This window comes from Bubalus bubalis, chromosome 2, assembly GCF_019923935.1.
Source record: "Bubalus bubalis isolate 160015118507 breed Murrah chromosome 2, NDDB_SH_1, whole genome shotgun sequence".
NCBI classification, from domain to species: domain Eukaryota; kingdom Metazoa; phylum Chordata; class Mammalia; order Artiodactyla; family Bovidae; genus Bubalus; species Bubalus bubalis.
In genome coordinates this window covers 4787865-4806106 of record NC_059158.1, presented here as the reverse complement: position 1 = coordinate 4806106, position 18242 = coordinate 4787865, and the positions used below count along the sequence as shown (strand labels likewise).

At 49.4% G+C, this 18242-nt stretch overlaps 1 protein-coding gene across 3 annotated transcripts in view; it reads right to left on the bottom strand.

Annotated features, from left to right (window-relative positions):
• Positions 1-17813, bottom strand: part of BMP6 (bone morphogenetic protein 6) — a 149304-nt gene extending 131491 nt beyond the window's left edge. For all 3 annotated transcript variants that reach the window (XM_025295315.3, NM_001290858.1, XM_044924764.2), the window contains 1 exon segment: positions 17195-17813. In XM_025295315.3, coding sequence (XP_025151100.2) covers positions 17195-17813 — 619 coding nt within the window.
• Between the last annotated feature and the right edge of the window lie 429 nt (positions 17814-18242).

Genomic DNA, 18242 nt, shown 5'->3' with positions numbered 1-18242 from the left:
GAGTGCGCAATCCCACCGTCCACGAACAAGGGCCTGGAGGAAGAGAGAAGCCAAAGGGATGAGCCACCCGCTTCAGAAAAGACTGTCTTATGTCATCCAACCCTGAGAGGAGAGTGGAAGTTCATGGTTAGAGGAGGCCCCACCGATACAAGATGAACCGTGCTCCTTATAGGAGCCAAAGGGGAAGAAAGGAGAGGTAGATCATTACAACCACCCAGACACCTTAACCTTGCGCGTGCTGGGAGATGCAACGCTATACGCCATTGCTTGATCCTAAAGGTGGCCGAAGGCAAATAACAAAACAGTAAACTAGCCAGGAGGTGGAAAACAACCCAAATGTCTGTTGATAAATGGAAAAGAAAATGTGGGATACACCGTAACAACAGAACAGGATTCAGCCTTAAGGAAGGAAATACCCGCTGTACTCAACCATGTGGATGAACCTGGACGACCGGATCCTAAGTGAAATAAGCCAGACAGAGAAGGATGAATAGTGTGATCTCACTCACACACAGACTCGAAAACAGCCCAACTCGTAGTAGCAGAGTGTGGAAGAGTGGTTGCAAGAGGCTGGGGCAGAGGGAAGAACAGGAAAACGTGGGCCCAAGGGTACAAAGTTTCAGTTACGCCAAGTGAACGGGTCCCAGAGATCTCAGCAGAGCAATGTGAACACAATACTGCAGTATATACTTAAAATCTGCTAAAAGCGGAGATCTTAAGTGTTCTCACCACAAAAAAGGGAAAAAAATGGTAGTTATGTGAGGTGACAGACATGTTCATTGATTTTAAAGGTATTTCACAATATAGCAAATCATTACAATGGATGCCTTAAGTACATACAGTTTCTATTTGTTAATTATGCTATAACCAAGCTGGAAAATTATTATATCTATAAACTACTTACTTGGGGTTGGTGGGCTATAAAGGGAATCTAGTCAAGGCTATGGTTTTTCCAGTGGTCATGTATGGATGTGAGAGTTGGGCTGTGAAGAAAGCTGAGCACCAAAGAATTGATGCTTTTGAACTGTGGTGTTGGAGAAGACTCTTGAGAGTCCCTTGGACTGCAAGGAGATCCAACCAGTCCATCCTAAAGGAGATCAGTCCTGGGTGTTCATTGGAAGGACTGATGCTGAAGCTGAAACTCCTAGAACTCCAAACTCCAACGCTGGCCACCTCATGCGAAGAGCTGACTCACTGGAAAAGGCCCTGATGCTGGGAGGGATTGGGGGCAGGAGGAGAAGGGGACCACAGAGGATGAGATGGCTGGATGGCATCACCGACTCGACGGACATGAGTTTGAGTGAACTCCGGGAGTTGGTGATGGACAGGGAGGCCTGGTGTGCTGTGATTCATGGGGTCGCAAAGAATCGGACACGACTGAGCGATTTAACTGATACTGTACCTTCCTCTGCAACTACTTTATTCACTCAGCGCTTTGTTTTCTCTGATTTAAAATATTTTCATCTCACTTGATTTTTTGTCTGCAGCCAAACTAGAAATTTAGTTTTTCTCCTAAAAAATGCAAAGTACAGCTACATATATTTAAAAGGTGTAAAACACACCAGATCATCACTTGATGAGACTGACGCATCTCGTTTTCATAGTTCCCGTGGCAACATCCTACAGCTCAGCAAGTAAACTGTGAAAGAACTACATTTGCTGCTTCCCTGGCCTCCATCAGTGCCATGTCGGTCCCTTCCCTCCACACTAGGGCTAATACATATCCTGGAAATGAGAATGCTTACGTCTGGCATACTCTGGTAAGGAGGGCAAAATGGAAGTGGGATCAGGAAGGGAAACAAGTTTCTCTGTCCCAAGACCTACCTGTCTCACGATACATAATTTAAGGACTAAAGAGCTGTTTAAACAACTTCTCTAACAGCCAATAAAAAGAGAAACATCCCACTTCGCATGCCCTTACTCTCATTTGATGTTTTTTTCCAACCCATTTGGACCCACTTGCTCCCACTTAAGCCTTCTCTCCGACTGACTGCTCAGAGGTTCATTCTGCCTGATTCATTTCCCCAATCGTCTGGAAAGAAGACAGGTGGGGGTGATAACTCCTGTCTGCTCCGGGCACCCACTCAAGAGACCACCCTCGCCCGGGCCAGCCCTTACTGCTCCTGGTAGGGGAATCTCAACCCTGCCCTGAGTTTTGATCTAGTTTGGGTTTTTAAACACTCTCTGTTGCTTAGTGGGGAGCTGAGTGACTTCGCTTCAATAGACATGATGTCACCCCCTCAGCCCTTATGCAAACAGTGTCTAACACCTTCGCGATGGAAGCCGAGCCAGCTGACTCCAGGAGAAGCTGACAAGATAAGTATTTTGCGTCGGCACCTGCAGGAGGAGTCAGGGCACAAGCTGGAAACTTAAATTTAGTCCCGGCAGCACTTCTGACTCGATGAACACTTCTTAAAGTCATAATGACTGACATCAGAGAGAGAAAAATAACATTTCTCCTTTCCAAGGCCTTTTTTTCCCTTCCCTCCACCATCCAGAAAGTCACAGAATGTAAACCCAGCAAGAAGGCAGTGTCTTGTTTTATGACCACCATTGCCCATGGAAGTTCAGAAGCGTGCCTCTGATCTGCAGGGATTCACCACACTGAGGCTTCTCTCCAAGAGCCGGGGTTATTGCAAGGAGAGAGAGAGAGAGAAGACCACACGCAGTCATCACATATAGAGAAACTGACCCGAATCCACCCCACGAGCATCTATTGAGTACGTGTAAAGTAAGGCATGGTGCCAGGTACTTGGGGAGAGAAGAGGCGTCCAGGTGAACAAAGCATCACACGATGAACAATCAGGGACGTGGGTGTGGAAGGTGATTTGCCCAAATCCCCCCAGCAAGCAGGTGGCAGTGCCCTCACGGGAACACAAGGCTCCCAGCTCCTGCCTCTAAACCACACAAAACTCATCCACAACACAGCTGACCATCAAACGTGCCGTGCTGCACTGGGGAAGGTCACTGGACCCCAGCGTTCTTTCCAAGAGGCATGGCGCGTGATGGGCAAATGTCCAGAAGGCTTCCTCAAGAACACAGCCTGGGAGCTGGGCTGTAGAGAACAGGTCCCACAGAGAATGTGGAAATGGGCAGAGATACAACGAAAATGAGAGGAATTGGGAGAAAAAGCCAGAGGAAGGGAATTATGGAGCAGACGTGGCTGGCTGAATGGCAGTGGAGACGAGGAGGGGAGGGATGAAGTGGAAACAGGGTGGAGTCAGATGGCATCCTGGCCTCCTCAGGAGAGGAGGAGCCAATGAAGGTGACGGAGGGGGAAACAGGTCACATCTGTGCTACAGATACACCAAGCTGGTGCTGGTGCAAGGGCGGCCGGCACAGCACCCCAGGCCAAGGTCAGAAAGACCTCATCTGGGGAACAACGGAAGAGAACGCAGGAGGAAGATGGGAGTGAGACGTAGGAACAGCAAGTCTGGCAATCGCTTGGATGTGGGCATGAGGCTAGACCAGGGGCGCCCCTGAGCAGTCAGCACCCACCGTCCACGCAGGCTTCTTCCAGTGCAGATTCCCACAGCAAGCCCCTGCATCCCAGCTGGCTCCAGGAAGGCTTTCATTGCATCGACAACAAGAGATCTGTGCTGACTCCGAACTGAATGACTGTCCTGCCATGAGACGGGTACAGACACAGAAACTGCCCAGTTTGGTAACCACTTGACCAATCATTTTATACCCGTGGGATCTGACAAACTGAGATTTGATTTTTTTTTATGTATTTTGTTTTCCATTTCCCTTCTCTAATCATTCATTTTTAATGAATTTGACACAAGTAGGGGTCCACAGAAATTTGGACATTTTGAAAAACCCAACTGGGGCTTGCGCAAAAACAGTTTAAGAAGCAAACTTTGACCACACTTTGAATGGACGGGCGAGTAAGAGGGGCTCATGTGATCAGGGGCTCCCACTGGAGACCTCCCTGGGGCTGACATCGGGCGGCTAGAATCCCCCAGTTCCCAGACCCCATCACCGCAGCCCACTCAGCCTACATGCACACCACCTGAAAGGCGCCACCCAGCCACGTTACCTCCTTATTCCTACATCTGAGTGGGCTCCCCCACCCCAAACCCACGGCGATCCCAGCCCCGTGTGCAGGTCGAGTATTACATGCCAACCCTCTGAATCTTTTTCAGGAAATGTTCCCAAAAAGCTATATAGGGGACAGAAAAAGAACCAGGAAAGAGCAAGCAGAGTCACAGAAGCTAAGCAGAGGATTTCTCAGGACTGTGCAGCGGGTGGTAAGGTGTGTCAGAAGGTTAAAGGCTTTCAGAGAAGAGGGTGAAGACTCGGGGAAGGGTGCTTAGTCGCCTTTGATAGAAGAATGTCCCCAGAGTGATGGGGACAGAAGTCAAACCGTAAGAGGACAGTAGAAAGTGGGCAAGCTTCGCTGAGTGGTGGGGAAAGGTGAGGAGAGAGCTCAGCAGCTTCACCAGACTGTTCTATGGTGTAACTGGATGCTATTTTGAACATTAACACAACTCTCGATAACAATTCTGTACCCCCGTTCTCCAAATTCTCCCCTATCTCCTAATGGTTAGGGCTTCCCTGGTGGCTCCGTGGTAAAATATTCACCTGCCAGTGCTGGAGATGAGGGTTTGATCCCTGGATCGGGAAGATCCCCTGGAGAAGGAAATGGCAACCCACTCCAGCGTTCTTGCTGGGAGACTCCCTGGCTGGCTACAGTCCACGAGATTCCAAAAGGGACACAGTTTAGAGACTAAAACACCTACTACAAAGCTGCTTAACCCCCACCTACTAATGGTTAGTGTAAATCTGCAGCTGTAAAGTCCTTTTTCTTCCTTGCTGAGATAATAGGGTAAGTGACATCAGTCACTCTTCAAAGCAAAAGGCCATAAAGAAATACAATACTTACATGTTCTTACACCCCCCTCACCCAGACGACACAAAAAAAGGATGCAGTTCTATTTAAGTTTCCAGGATCCTTGGAGAAGGGTGAGCCTAGCAGGGGAAAGTCAGGAGTAAACTGGAGTCTGCTTTCTTAAATGTCTTGGATTTGTGCCCTACCTCAACTGCCAGAATTTAAAACAGAGACACAAGCAAGAATCTTGGTGATGTTTGCCCGAAGCATCAAACCCTTTCAGCTTGAGTATCAAGGAGATGCCAACAGTGTCTCTAACCATCCCCAAAGGGCCCCAGATACTTGATCTTGAAATCAGAAGAGGTCTGATTTTTTATTATGAGCTCCTATAAAAAAATAAATAAATACGGGAGGTGAGATACAGGATGGAGACCAGTAAACACTGCAGAGTGGGCTTGACCCTGGAGAGTTCTCTGACCCAAAATAATCATTCACAAGCATCATCAGCAAACTCCATTCTTAAGGATGTTCCAAGCATATACAATAAAGCATGAGCTGAAATGGCATCAATGAAAGATGAGATTTTCACTACACTTCCTCTATATTAGGATATTATTCCATTTCCTGGCATAGGCAACCGTTTAAAAAGAATAGCCCTGGATACACTATCTTGATTGTGGTGATGGCTTCAGAGGCACTCATATAAGTCAAAGTTTATCGTATCATATACTTTAAATAAGCAGCCTACTGTATGTCGATGATACCGTAAGAAAGCTGTTGGAAAAAATTAATAAAAGATACACATATGGAACACTCCTAGAACCCCTGAGCATTATGAAGTCTGGGGTTTCTCTGCTATATTCTAGAGAATGAAAAGGCTGCGGCGATCAGGGTCCAGCCAGGGAAAGAGAAACCCTAGCAAGTGTTTACACCAGAAGGAATTGAATGCAGGGGACTGCTGGCATCACAGTGGGAGAGGCAAGCCAGTCATGGTGAGAGAACCCACAGACAAGCAACAGCCCGAAGCCACGGCCGCCTTCAGGAGAAGGAAGAGGGCCGGGGCCACCCGTGGAAGTCGGCACCAGGCGGCCCTTCCAGAGACGGCGGAAGCCGCTGGAAAGGCAGCCGCCCGCGGTCCCGCCGCTGCTCTACAGGGAGACCCGGGAAGGGTCAGGAGAGGCTATTAGGGCAGAGAAATCGCACAAGGATGTTCCATGGGGGAAAGGGGTTACAGAGCAAAAGTCAGCTCAAAAAACTCAAAAAAGCATGTTAGCAGACTTCCCTACTGCTGGGCTTGTCAAGGCTTTAGCATGCTCCCAGACACGGGATCTCCAAGAGAAGAATGTAACGCTAAGTGCTTCCACGCTCCTCCTCTGCAGAGCATTTGGGAGAAGTGTCCCACGAAATGCTATCAGGAAAAAGCCGATCCAGCCCAATATTCACATTCACAGACAAAGAAAGACGCTGAGATTTGGCTAAGTGGCTTGAACAGGCTAAAAAGGGATAACACAAAGACAGGAGGCTTAAGCTTCTAGAATCTTAATCAAGCGCTCTTTCTTCAACTCTGCACTGAAGAGGCCTTAAAGCACTTTCTATCACCCTCAAGAAAACCAGCTGCTCAGCCACTCCGGTGAGCGAGGTGTCATTTTGGTGGTAGAAGCTATGAGACTCCACGGAGAGGTGTATACAGTGTGCTGTTCATGACAACCAAAGGCATCAGCACCACAGAAAAAGAAAAAGGTGTAAAAGAGGAAATAAAGGCAGTGGGTGGCCAAATTTATCAATGGGAGGAAGAGGAGAGAGAAAGAGGCAAGAGGAGAGAGGGGGAACCAAGCTCCACAGGGTACCACTCGCATGCTTGAGCCGTCCAGGCTTCCACCTCTAACCGTGATGACACATAGGTGCGTGTACAACAAACAGCCTTACGCCAGCAGATACACAAGCAAGGTGCAAGATTGGTGAGAGGGGTTCCCAAAGCTGGTATGAGGGCATTCTGCCCTAGAGACCCCAGCAAAATGCAGAGGCCTGTTCCACAGCCCTTGGGAGAAATGCAGCTCTCCAAATAGCTTCAGCTGAAGATACCCGAGTCCTCCTCACCTTACCCTCCATAAGCCTTTTGGCTCAGACTTCTGCCCCAGATGCTGCCGGTGGTACAGTGCGTGAGCATCCTCCCGCCCACGCAGAGGGCGTGGCTTTAATCTCTGGCCCGGGAAAATGCCGCGTGCCAAGGAGCAACCAAGCCCGTGTGCCCAACTACTGAAGCCTGCACGCTCTAGAACCCACGTGCCACAGCTAATGAAGCCCCTGGGCCTAAAGCCATGCTCCACAGTGAGAGAAGCCAGCCCGTGAGGAGCCCGGGCACCACAACGAACAGCGCCTGGTCCCCGCAACCAGAGAAAGTCCCGTGCAACAGCGAAGACCCAGCACAGCCAAAAAAAAATTAAAGTTTAACAGAGGAAAAGACTTCTCTCCCACCAGAAAGAGTGAAACCACCATGAATACTAAGTCAGGTGATACAGAAGCAAGCTGAATTCCTCAAATGTACTGACACAACCCTGGTGCCAAGCTCCTCTTTTTGAGAGGTTTCATCTCCACAGGGATGTGTCAGGCGATAAAGGGAGTTGTGTAGCTAGAACTGAGAAAATACCCCAATGACACAGATAGCTGATTCAAGAACTGGGGGGAATTCATGAAGGGTCTCACCTCATGATATTTGTAAAGAAATGCTCACAGGTCCCCAATCTACCTCAGATGAATTGCCAGCTATTTGTTCAACAGCACTCATGAGGGTTACCATGCTACTCGACTATTGCCTTTTCTCATTATTTACCATTAATCGGTATAGCCTTTTCTCACGGAAAACAGTTCAAAGCAAATGAGCCTAATCTACTAAGACCACTAGTTTACGGAGTCTCTGTTAATTTAATTTTAATCTGATCTAAACAGTCTCTCCTGAGGAAACCTTTTCAAGTTCCCGGATCCTGCCACTAAGGGAGTAAAAGGTATTTTTGTGAGTTTCTCGATCCAAAACTCACACGAAGTTTTAACAATATTTTTTTCTTCCTTTCTGAAAACTTGAACCCCTTTCCCCAATAACATCCCCCACCCCCCGAATTTTAATAATTTACAAGCACAGAATTCCTGATTCTTATCCATTCCTCAGGCTGCTTTCTTTTACTCCCCTAGTCCCGCCAAGCACGGATCAAACAGGGCACAAGCCAGGGAGAAATTTAATCGCTCGTATCTCTGCCTGAGGGATTGTCTAGGTACTATGGTGACAGACACCTCACTGAAAGCATGTGGAGGAAAAAAGACTTTAAACTCCTAGACTTATAAAAAAAAGAGAGAGAGGTTTCTAATGGAATTGCTGTCAACGCACAGAAACACAAAATAAGGCCGACAAAGTCAGTCAAAACTACTTATACTGATGGGGTAAAGCTCCAAACAATATTGTTCGAATGTATTTTGTTTCTCTTCCCCCAAACTCTGCCTAAGTTGAATTTTTGGGTTTTTATTGATTTGCTTTTCCAGCTAAATGTACAGTTTCTCCACAGATTTTTAGGTGGAACTACTCCATATGATACCATAACCATGGACACATGTCATTAAACATTCATCCAAACCCAGAGAATGCAGAAGACCAATGGTGAGCAATAATGCCAACTGTGGACCCTGCGTGATACTGTGTCCACGCAGGGTCATTGACTGTAAGCTGTGTACCAGTCTGGTGGGGAATGGTGGTCCTGGGAGGGGTTGTACACATGTGGAGGTATGGGCATATGTAGGAAATCTGAGCTTTTCACTCAGTTTTACTATAGACAGACTGTTCTAAAAAGTATTTTTACTGTGCAGCTTCTCTGCTAATTTATTCTGATAGAGGTGTGTTCAATAACATCTGGGGGAGAGGGGGAGTAAAACTTTTAGCCCTTCATTGTATAGTTTACAAAGCTCTGTCTTTAGGGTATGTCAATTCGTAGATTGAAAGGGGAGGTGGGGAGAAAGTAAGTGGTCTCAGAGATCAAGGTTGATTATAAAAGTCTCCCAGCCACATCAGCATAGAAAATAACCCAGACGAGGCAGTGGTTAGTTCCTGCTCTCCCGATACACGAGTCAGAATTTTCTGCCAGCCCGTGTTCGTGAACAGGAAGTCAACAAGACTGTAAACACAGGAACCCCCACCAACAGACACAGATGTGGAGGGCTGGAAGTTCCACCCTGGACAAGGTGAAAAGGCTAAGGGGCAGGGGAGTCGTAATAAAGCTGTCGGCTGGTTTCAAAGTTCGGCGGAGAGAGGGCTCCTGGGCTGTGCCGCCTGCCTGCTGAGAAGTCAGCCCGCTCCTCCCCCCTCGGACTGCTCAGATGATGAGAAAACAATCTGAACATAAAGTCAGCACGACGGAGCAAGGACGTCTGAAGCGTGGGACAATCCCCGACCTATCTGGCAGGATCAGAAACCAAGGGCGTGTGCCCATGAACCCAAGGGCCAGGAAGGCTCTCCCACTCGGAACTAGAACCTCATTCTGCAAAAATGCTTGCAGGGGAGTCTTCGGCCCAGTCATCTGGGACTGGGTTGGAGATAACTGGACCGTGGGGACCCATCCAGGAATTACCTGATGCAATTTAGATAGCATCTCTATTATGGACCTAGTCTCCTTAATAATGGACATGGGCAGGGCAGGAAGAGAATCAGAGCCTGTGAACATCAGTAGAACAATGCTGCTCAGGGCAACATGGTTTTCAGCTCATTTTTGGAGAAGAAAACAATTCTTTAAGGTCAACGGTCCTTCGGCATACCAAAGAGGAGGATATTTATAGAGATGCTTAGTTTTTGTTTTTCTTTTCTAAAAGCAGAGTGCTAGGAGAGAATGCTATCCACTAAAAGAAAATCCACAAAATTCCAGATCTGGGCTCCCCACCTCTTGCCCTGGGCTGCAGTCTTGCATGCTTTTAATTTCTCCTGAATTATCCACTCACGTCTGACCAACAACTCTATGGCCCTATTTCTCAGATGCTTTAGGCTCTCAGTGGTTCTGTTGGTCGTTCCTCAGCTTGAGACGCACCAGCAGTGAGGAGGAAGTGGGCCCAAGTACCTCTCACAAGTTTAACTACAAACAGAAGAGATGACATGAACCTTTCACGCTGTAAACTCTAGGACCTATGGACGACACAAGTGGATCATCCCTAGCTGCCAATGTATAAAGGAAACCCAGCTTAAAAAAACACGTCGTCCACTGCTGGGCATGTTCCTCCAGAAAAGCAATGCCATGGAACATAGCTCCGTGTCTCCAGCCAGCTCCAGGGTCTAGTTTCATGAGGAGGCTGAAATTAAACCTATTGACAGTGGGAAAAAAATAATTGCAGAGCACAACATTTCAAAACACTAGTAAGTGGAGCCAAAAAGTCCAATCAACTTCAGCAGACTACAATGTCTTATTTCTAAAGCTTGGAGGGGTTACTAAATTAGGAGTTTGGGATTAACATATATATGCTGCTGCTGCTAAGTCGCTTCAGTCGTATCTGACTTTGTGCGACCCCAGAGATGGCAGCCCACCAGGCTCCCCCGTCCCTGGGATTCTCCAAGCAAGAACACTGGAGTGGGTTGCCACTTCCTTCTCCAATGCATGAAAGTGAAAAGTGAAAGTGAAGTCGCTCAGTCGTGTCCGACTCTTCACGACCCCATGGACTGCAGCCCACCAGGCTCCTCTGCCAGTGGGATTTTCCAGGCAAGAGTACTGAAGTGGGGTGCCATTGCCTTCTCCGATATATATGCTACTGTATATAAAATAGATAACCAATAAGGACCTACTGTATAGCACAGGAACATACTCGATATCTGGTACTAGCCTATTAGGGAGAAGAATCCAAAAAAGATACATAGATACATATATATATGGATAACGGAATCATTTTGCTCTACAACTGAAACACATCACTGTAAATCAACTATACTTTAATGAAAAAATTTTAAATAAATAACACAAAAAATAAAACTAAAAACCATTAAAAAACAGGTATAACTGCAGTTTCAAGAATTTCTGGCATGCACGAAGACTGTAGAGGTTGATATATCCCCGGTTCTTTAACGAGCTTTCATGAAAACAAGACTGGCTGTCCTTCTCCTTAACACAAGGGTCCCCACTGTCCTAAATCGCCGGAAGGACTAGGGGCATTTTCTGGTCCCCAGTTTCCAGAGGACAAAAGGTGGAAGAGAGAGGAGCCAGGAGGTAAGGATATTATGAGAAAATGTGCTTACATAAAAGCAACTCGGCTGTCACAACGAAAACAGAAATGAAGACAGCAGTACACACCGGCTCTTTGTGGGGAAAACAGGGGAGGAGGAGATGCCAGCCGTCCCCCACACCAGCCCCTGGGGCACCACGCGGCCAGGACAGCTATGTCATCTGCCTGGGGCAGGCTGGGTAGAGTGATGGTCTGGCGGGGGCGGGGGAGGAAGGTTAATGGGTAACAGCTGTGTATAGCATGGGCCTCTCAAGGGCTCAGATCGTAGCAAGTGTCTACACGGGTTTCTACTCCTTTTACTCATACTTACAGAAGCTTGGACTACTCTGGAACGCAATGATCTGATTAAAATATCGCCCACTTGTCTTCCCACTGCTGGAGGCACCAAAGGTGATGTCACAAATTTAGACAAGAGGAAAGACTGAAAAACTAGAATAAGGCTCAAATGGAAAAATTAAAAGTGCAATGTCTTCATATTAAGAAAAACAGAGCCTCCCATGGAATAATCCATTGTTAAACACAGGATGGTAAACAGGAGAGGGAAAAGTACCCAAAGCTGACTGGACCCAAGAAACGGTACTCGCCTCACTTTCCTAACTCAGCTTCATAAACAGACGGGAGAGAGGCAAAGACCAGAGCGGCTGGTCATCTGAGAGTCTCCGATATCCAGTATTCACCCTCTCACTCCCATATCCAAGCAAAACGTGTGAAACTCAACATTCAAAGTAGCCAAACTCGGAAGGCACGGGGCTGAAGCAATTACACGCTGAAGAAAGTGCTGAACTGTGGGGATTTTTTCACTGACACAGATGTTTATATCACTAGGAATCCTTCCTCTATGCGAATCAGAGGTAAGTCCTCAACAGAGGAACTAAGAATGACTCAACACATCTAAAAAGGATTTATACCCATTCTTAGAAGGACATTCAGAGGAAGCACCATCTGAGAGCTAAACAATGGTATCTGCTTGCCCTTTGATCCAAGTTTAAGAACATTTTGTACAACTTGGTTGAAATACCACTGAATTTCACATTTAGTATTTGAAATTTCTTTAGGGGACCATCCACTGCTTTTCTGAGCCACACTCCTGCAATCAAGTTCTTCAAACTATTTTTGCTGTGAATAGCTTGCAGCATGGATTTATTTTCTCCTAACAAAAATCTTCCTAAACACAGGCAGCTTAAATGAAAAATAGGCCCACTGATCATATAAGAAAAAGACACTACAGTGTATCTGGTTACAAATCCAAGGAAAGAGTACTCCATTTTTCTTCTAATTTATGTTTCCCAAGAGTAATTTTGTTCAGAAGATTGCCAGTATTTTTAGTACAATAAGTTTCTTGTTACTGGTAGGAACACATGCTGATTCCTTTTTCTGACCATAATTTGAGGGTTTTTTTTTTTTTTTTCATTTTATCCTAGCATCTGTGGGCTTCCCTGGTGGCTCAGCTGGTCAAGAATCTGCCTTCTATTCGGGAGACCTGGGTTCAATCCCTAGGTTGGAAGATCCCCTGGAGAAGGGAAAGGCTACCCACTCCAGTATTCTGGCCTGGAGAACTCCATGGACTGTATGGTCCATGGGGTCACAAAAAGTTGGACACCACTGAGTGACTTTCACTAGCATCTGTAGATCAATACCTCATTAATTTAAAATAAAGTCTGACATGCAGAGATTTAACTAAAACTTTGCACTACTCTCAAACGTAATGCCTATTATGAATTAATATACATACGGGTAACTAATAGAAAGGTGTTTAATAAAGCCTGAAAATATGCATCAGATATCATGAATCTCAGACACTGAGATTACCTGTCTTCACTTACCTCAAATGTTTTACTTAATAAAAATCATGTAGGTTCTTGTTGTTCACCTGAAACCATCACAACATTGTTAATCAGCTATACCCCAATACAAAAAGTTTAAAAAAAAAATCAAGTAGGGATTTTCCTGCTGGTCCAGTGGTTAAGAATCCACCTGTCAATGCAGGGAACACGGGTTCGGTCCCTCATCTGCGAGGATCCCGCATACCTCAGGGCCACTCAGCCCGCTCGCCTGCGCTCTGCAACAAGCCACAGCGACCACTGCTATCAGAGGCCCCTGCACCGCAGAGACGCCCCCACTCACCGCAACTAGGGAAAGCCCATGTGAGGCAATGAAGACCCAGCTCAGCCCAGAGAAATACATTAAAGTTAATAAAAATCAGTATGCCACTTGTAAATGAGCTAAATAAAATCAGATATCCCCTAAGCAGATTCGTGAAATACGAATTTTACATGAATACGCCTACTTTCACTCTCTCTTGATCAAGCACCTTCAGTATGCTCAGCATTGTGTTAGGAACTTCGGTTACAACAGTGGATAAGCCCGGTTGCTTTCTGAGGCTGACATCCTAGAGTGGTGACAAACAAAATGAGTAAGCAAATTTTAAAAGAAAAAAAACAGCACTCCCTGTGATAAGTGAAACCAAGGAAATCAACAGGGTACGGTGACCGTAAACAAGTGAGGGAAGGTGGGGGCCGCACCAGTTTCTACCAAGTGGTTAGAGGAGGTTTCTTCTCAAAGGTGAGCTTTAAGCTAAGACCCGAGACAGTTCAGTATACTTCTCCAAGGTCACCACATTGGCAGGCTTGCTTCTCAGGCTGCCAAGACATTTTCAGCACCAGGAAACAAGTAGGAAAAGGCACCCATAGCCGGGATTGAATGCAGGTTAACGAGCACTCAGCTTGCCTGGCGGGCACTCAGCACACCAGCCGGTTAGAACGAAAGAAGTTACACATCAACAGACTGCTCACCCAGAGAGTGTAAAGCCGTCAACACAAACAGCAGCGGGCCAAATGACCAGCCTTGGGGACACGCAAAAGAAATGTATCCTGTTGATTCATCCTTCCTGATGATGCCTCTCTGACAAGGCTCCGGGCCTTTTCAATGTATTTCATGAGTAAGTTACTCCTCTGTCCCAAGAGAATGTTTACAACTATGTAACACATTCCCTTAGACCTACAGTTTTTAATTTGTAACTTTCAGTTTGTAACTTACCTAACTCAGTAGGTATATAAGAACACTTTAAAATCCATCCTGCCACCTTCTGTAGGGTTCTTTTAGTCATGTAATACAGTAACTTAACACGCCGTTGACAGGGAGGAAGAAATCTGTGGATTGTCTCAACACCCTCAGAGAATCCACATTGCGAAGCAATTACTGAGCTTCCCAGGTGGCGCTAGTGGTAAAGAACCCACCTGCCAACTCAGGAATCATAAGAGCCACAGGTTCCATCCCTGGGTCAGGAAGATCCCCTGAAGGAGGGCACGGCAACCCACTCCGATATTCTTGCCTGGAGAATCCCCATGGACAGAGGAACCCAGTGGGCTACAGACCATAGGGTCGCAAAGAGTTGGACACAACTGAAGCGACTTAACACAGCACAAGCAATTACCTCTTTCAAATGTACTGTCCTAATGATCAAAGCTATGATAATCAGATTTCATCAAATTTTTAGCCTCTCATAATAAAATCCTCCTTTCCTACTGCTAAATGGATTAATATTAAATAGCATTGCTTGAGTGGCAGGTGGCATGGCTTGTGACTTGGATTCAACTTACCTGGAAAGGTTTTCTCCTCTACCCATGTGGAGTCCAGAACCGGATCTACAGATAGCTCTAACTTGCAATCACAAAGTCTAAGAAGGGCTTGGGGCAGAATTCCCTACCTAGGAGTCTCTTGTTTCGTAACAGCCGGTCCCTGGCCTGAAATGACACTATTATTGAGTTATTTTAGAATTTTTCAGTGCTATTTTTTGAATCTTTAAAAATCTTTCTGAAAAATCCCTAGGGAGATACTATGTTAAACGGTTGCTTTCACAGGATTAGAGTTGACAAACAGCTTCAAGCTTCAGAAGCCATGTGTACCTGTAGACCTGGAAAGCTCAGAAAAGCAAGGAGTGAGGAGAATTTGGAGGTCACCAAACAGTGAATGTCAAACTACAAAGTTGCCTCAGGCCGAAGTACAATTTCAAATACCAGTGGTTCTCAAACATTGGAATCACCTGAGGATCTTTAAAAAACGCTGATATCCAGCTTTCAGCCATGCATTGATTTAACTGATGGGGGTACCACCTGGACATCTAGGCCTAAAAGCCCTCCAGGTGACTCATGTACAGCAATGTTTGGGAGCCACTGACATAAAGAAGCATTGCTGTTAACTGCTTTCTGGAGTGATCTGATTGCCTTCAGAGGTCAGGATCTCCCGTGCCAGGGCTTCTGGACCGTGGCCACTAAGATTCTGACTTAACTGCTCTGGGGAGCAGCCCAGCATCACGTGTGCCAGGTCGAGAACCACGACCTTAAGCCTAAGAACTGTTTTCTGGAAAGTGTGATACAACTGTCCCTGAAGAAGTCACAAGTGCTATTCTTCCCATTTTGTTCAAGTTGGGGATTACCCCCAAAAGGCAATGAAACATTTCTCCAAGGGAAGAAATTTAGGGGATTGGGCGGGGTGGGTAATGAGGGCGAGGGCAGGGGATGGAATTTACTAAGACAGAAGCAGCAGGGATGTTAGAATAAGGAACAGCGCTGGTGCCTCCCCGGTGCCCCAGCTTGACTGACTGGCTTGAGAATTTCCTTAGAATACTTCTTGGAGGTGGCTCCACCTTGGCTTTGATCCCAATAAATTGTGAAAACTCCCGTCCAATCAGAACCCGTGGCGCTCCAAGGAGCCAGACAGGCAGGCCTGGAGCCTCCAGTCCCTGTGAGATTCTGCGTCAGGAGTTTCCCAGGAGGATGCCTGCACCCCTCGGACGTCTGCGGTCTTGCTCCATACCCTCGGAACCCCGCCCCTCCGCCCCAGTCCTTTCTTCCCCCAAAGCTCAGCGGAGTTAATTCTCTCCTTGACAGACTTATAAAGGACTCGCTTAAGGTTTTTGACATGGGGATTGTCCTTAAAAGACGGACGTCTCCGACGTGGCTTGGAGACGCGGGTGCTGCTCTGGCAATGCCTGCAAACCCACTTCGGGACCTGGGCAGAGCCGCGCGTCTCGCCCCGGAAGGGAAGTCCGCGGAGACCCACCCCACCGCGCGGCTGCGCCGGCTCCGGTCGTGGCTCCTGCGCCCCACTTCTCCCCGGCTAGAGCGCGGCCCCTACATCGCTGCGTCTACGCTGAGTCAGTTTATGAATGAAGAGGAGCACAGATCAGAGGCACAGATTCTGGGAAAAGTCCTCCTCACGCCGTTCTCATTTACAGATGCGAAGACGCGAGAGGGAAAAGCTCTGACTCGGTCCGGGTTTGCCACAGAACATTTGCGGCTGAGCCCGATTTAGCCGCCCTTGAATTTCCATTCTGTTGCCTGGCAACCGGTTCAGACCAGCTCCCGGCCCAACCCCAGCCCCCAACCCGCACCCTTTCTCTGCCCGTGCAGCTTAGGCCGAGCTGATCAAGAGTTCAGCCTTTGGGGGCTCGGGCCAAAGACATGTGAGCGAGGGTACTAGGGGAGCGACCCCAAGCCCGCGCGAGCCCAGCCTGGCCGGGGCTGGCGAGCCTCCCGCGGTCCTTTCGGGACTTCCTTGTGCATCCCTCCTCCCCCAAATCGGTGGACACTACTTAACCACAATCGTCAACTTTCCTCAAGTTCTCAGCTGCTCCGGGATTCTCTGAGATCCCGGTGGGAGAACAGGCACTCTCAGAGAGTTGAGGACGCCGAACAAAACAGGAGGGGGAAAGTGTTGAAGCGCCTTCTCCGTCCCAGCTGGCCCCACTCGAGCCGGACTTTTTTTTGTCACAGACGAGTTAACCGGGCCCGAGCCGGGCACCAATTGGGAAAAGCGCGTTCTGTGCTCGGGCGGCTCGCGGAGACGCGCCAGCCAGCGCCGCATTCGCGGCCCAGTGCCCCAGCCCGCCCCTGCGCCGCGGCAAGCAGCCCGGGGCTGGGAACGCACGTGCCGCCCCCTCTCCCGCCCCCGGGCCGCGCAGGTGGTGCGAGGGCAGCTAGCCGATCCGCGCTTCCCCGCCGGGGCCCCCAGCGCCAGGGGCTCCTCCGCCCTCTCACGCCCCGCGCCCAGGAGACTGGAAAGGGGAGAATGTTCTGGTCTTTACGCTACCCACCCACTCACCCCGCCCCCGATACTTACCCAGGTTCACAAAGCTCATGACCATATCGGCGTCGTTGAGGAAGGCGCTGTCCTGCGCGCTCGTCAGTGGGGACGCGCCGCCGCCAGGTCCGGTAGCCAGGAGGCTCCCGCTGCCGAGGGGGTGCGCGGCGCCCGGCGATGGGGACCGGGGCTGGGACGCGCCGGCCCCTCCGCGCTGCCCGGGCTGCCGCCTCTCCTCGTCCGAAGCCCCGTCCTCCTCGTCGTCGGCGGACAGGGCGTTGTACAGGTCCAGCATGAAGAGGGGCGCAGACTTCAGCCGCCCGGGCGGGGGCTCCCCGCGAGCTGGCTGCTGCTGCTGCTGCTGCGGGAATACCGGAGGCTGCGGGAGGCCGTGCAGGGGCCGCGGCCGGTGCGGGAGCCCCAGCACCGACAGGATCTCTTTCTGCATCTCCCGCTTCTCGTGCGTCTTGAGCCGCCGGTACAGGAAGCCCGAGGAGGAGGTCTGCGGCGGGGGTGGCCGCTCCGCGTGGCTCGGGCTCCCGCCGTCCCCCAGCAACGCCCCCCCGGCTGCGGCGGCGGCGGGCAGGGGCGGGGGCCCGCAGAAGCTGCACAACAGCCCCCACCACCAGCACAGCCACTGCGCCGTCCGCCCCAGCATCCCCGCCGGGCCGGGCGGGCCCCGCGGGCCCCGCGAGGCGTGGAGCGGCGGAGCGAGGCCGGAGCGCGGCCGCGGTGGCCCTTGGCGTGAACAGCTCCCCCCGCCACCTCTCGGCGGGCTCGCTACCCCTTCCCGGCCTCAGTCCTTATCTCTCATGGTTCTCTGGGGCGCCCCCAGTTGCCCGGACTGGAAGGGAGGCGGAGGGGGCGCGATCCCCTCCGCAGAACTACTGGAGGGGCAAGGGGAAACCCCGCACTCCCGCGGAGGTCTCCGGAGGCGCAAGGTCCAGACCAGGTGCGTCCGAGTCCGGGCCGCGCTAGAGCGGGCGTCCTCGCCCCTGGGCGAGTCGGGGGGCAGTTACTCTAGGGTCCGGCTTCCGGCGCACAGCCCTCCCGGGGCGGCTCACCAGCGTCGGGGGATGCCCGGCAT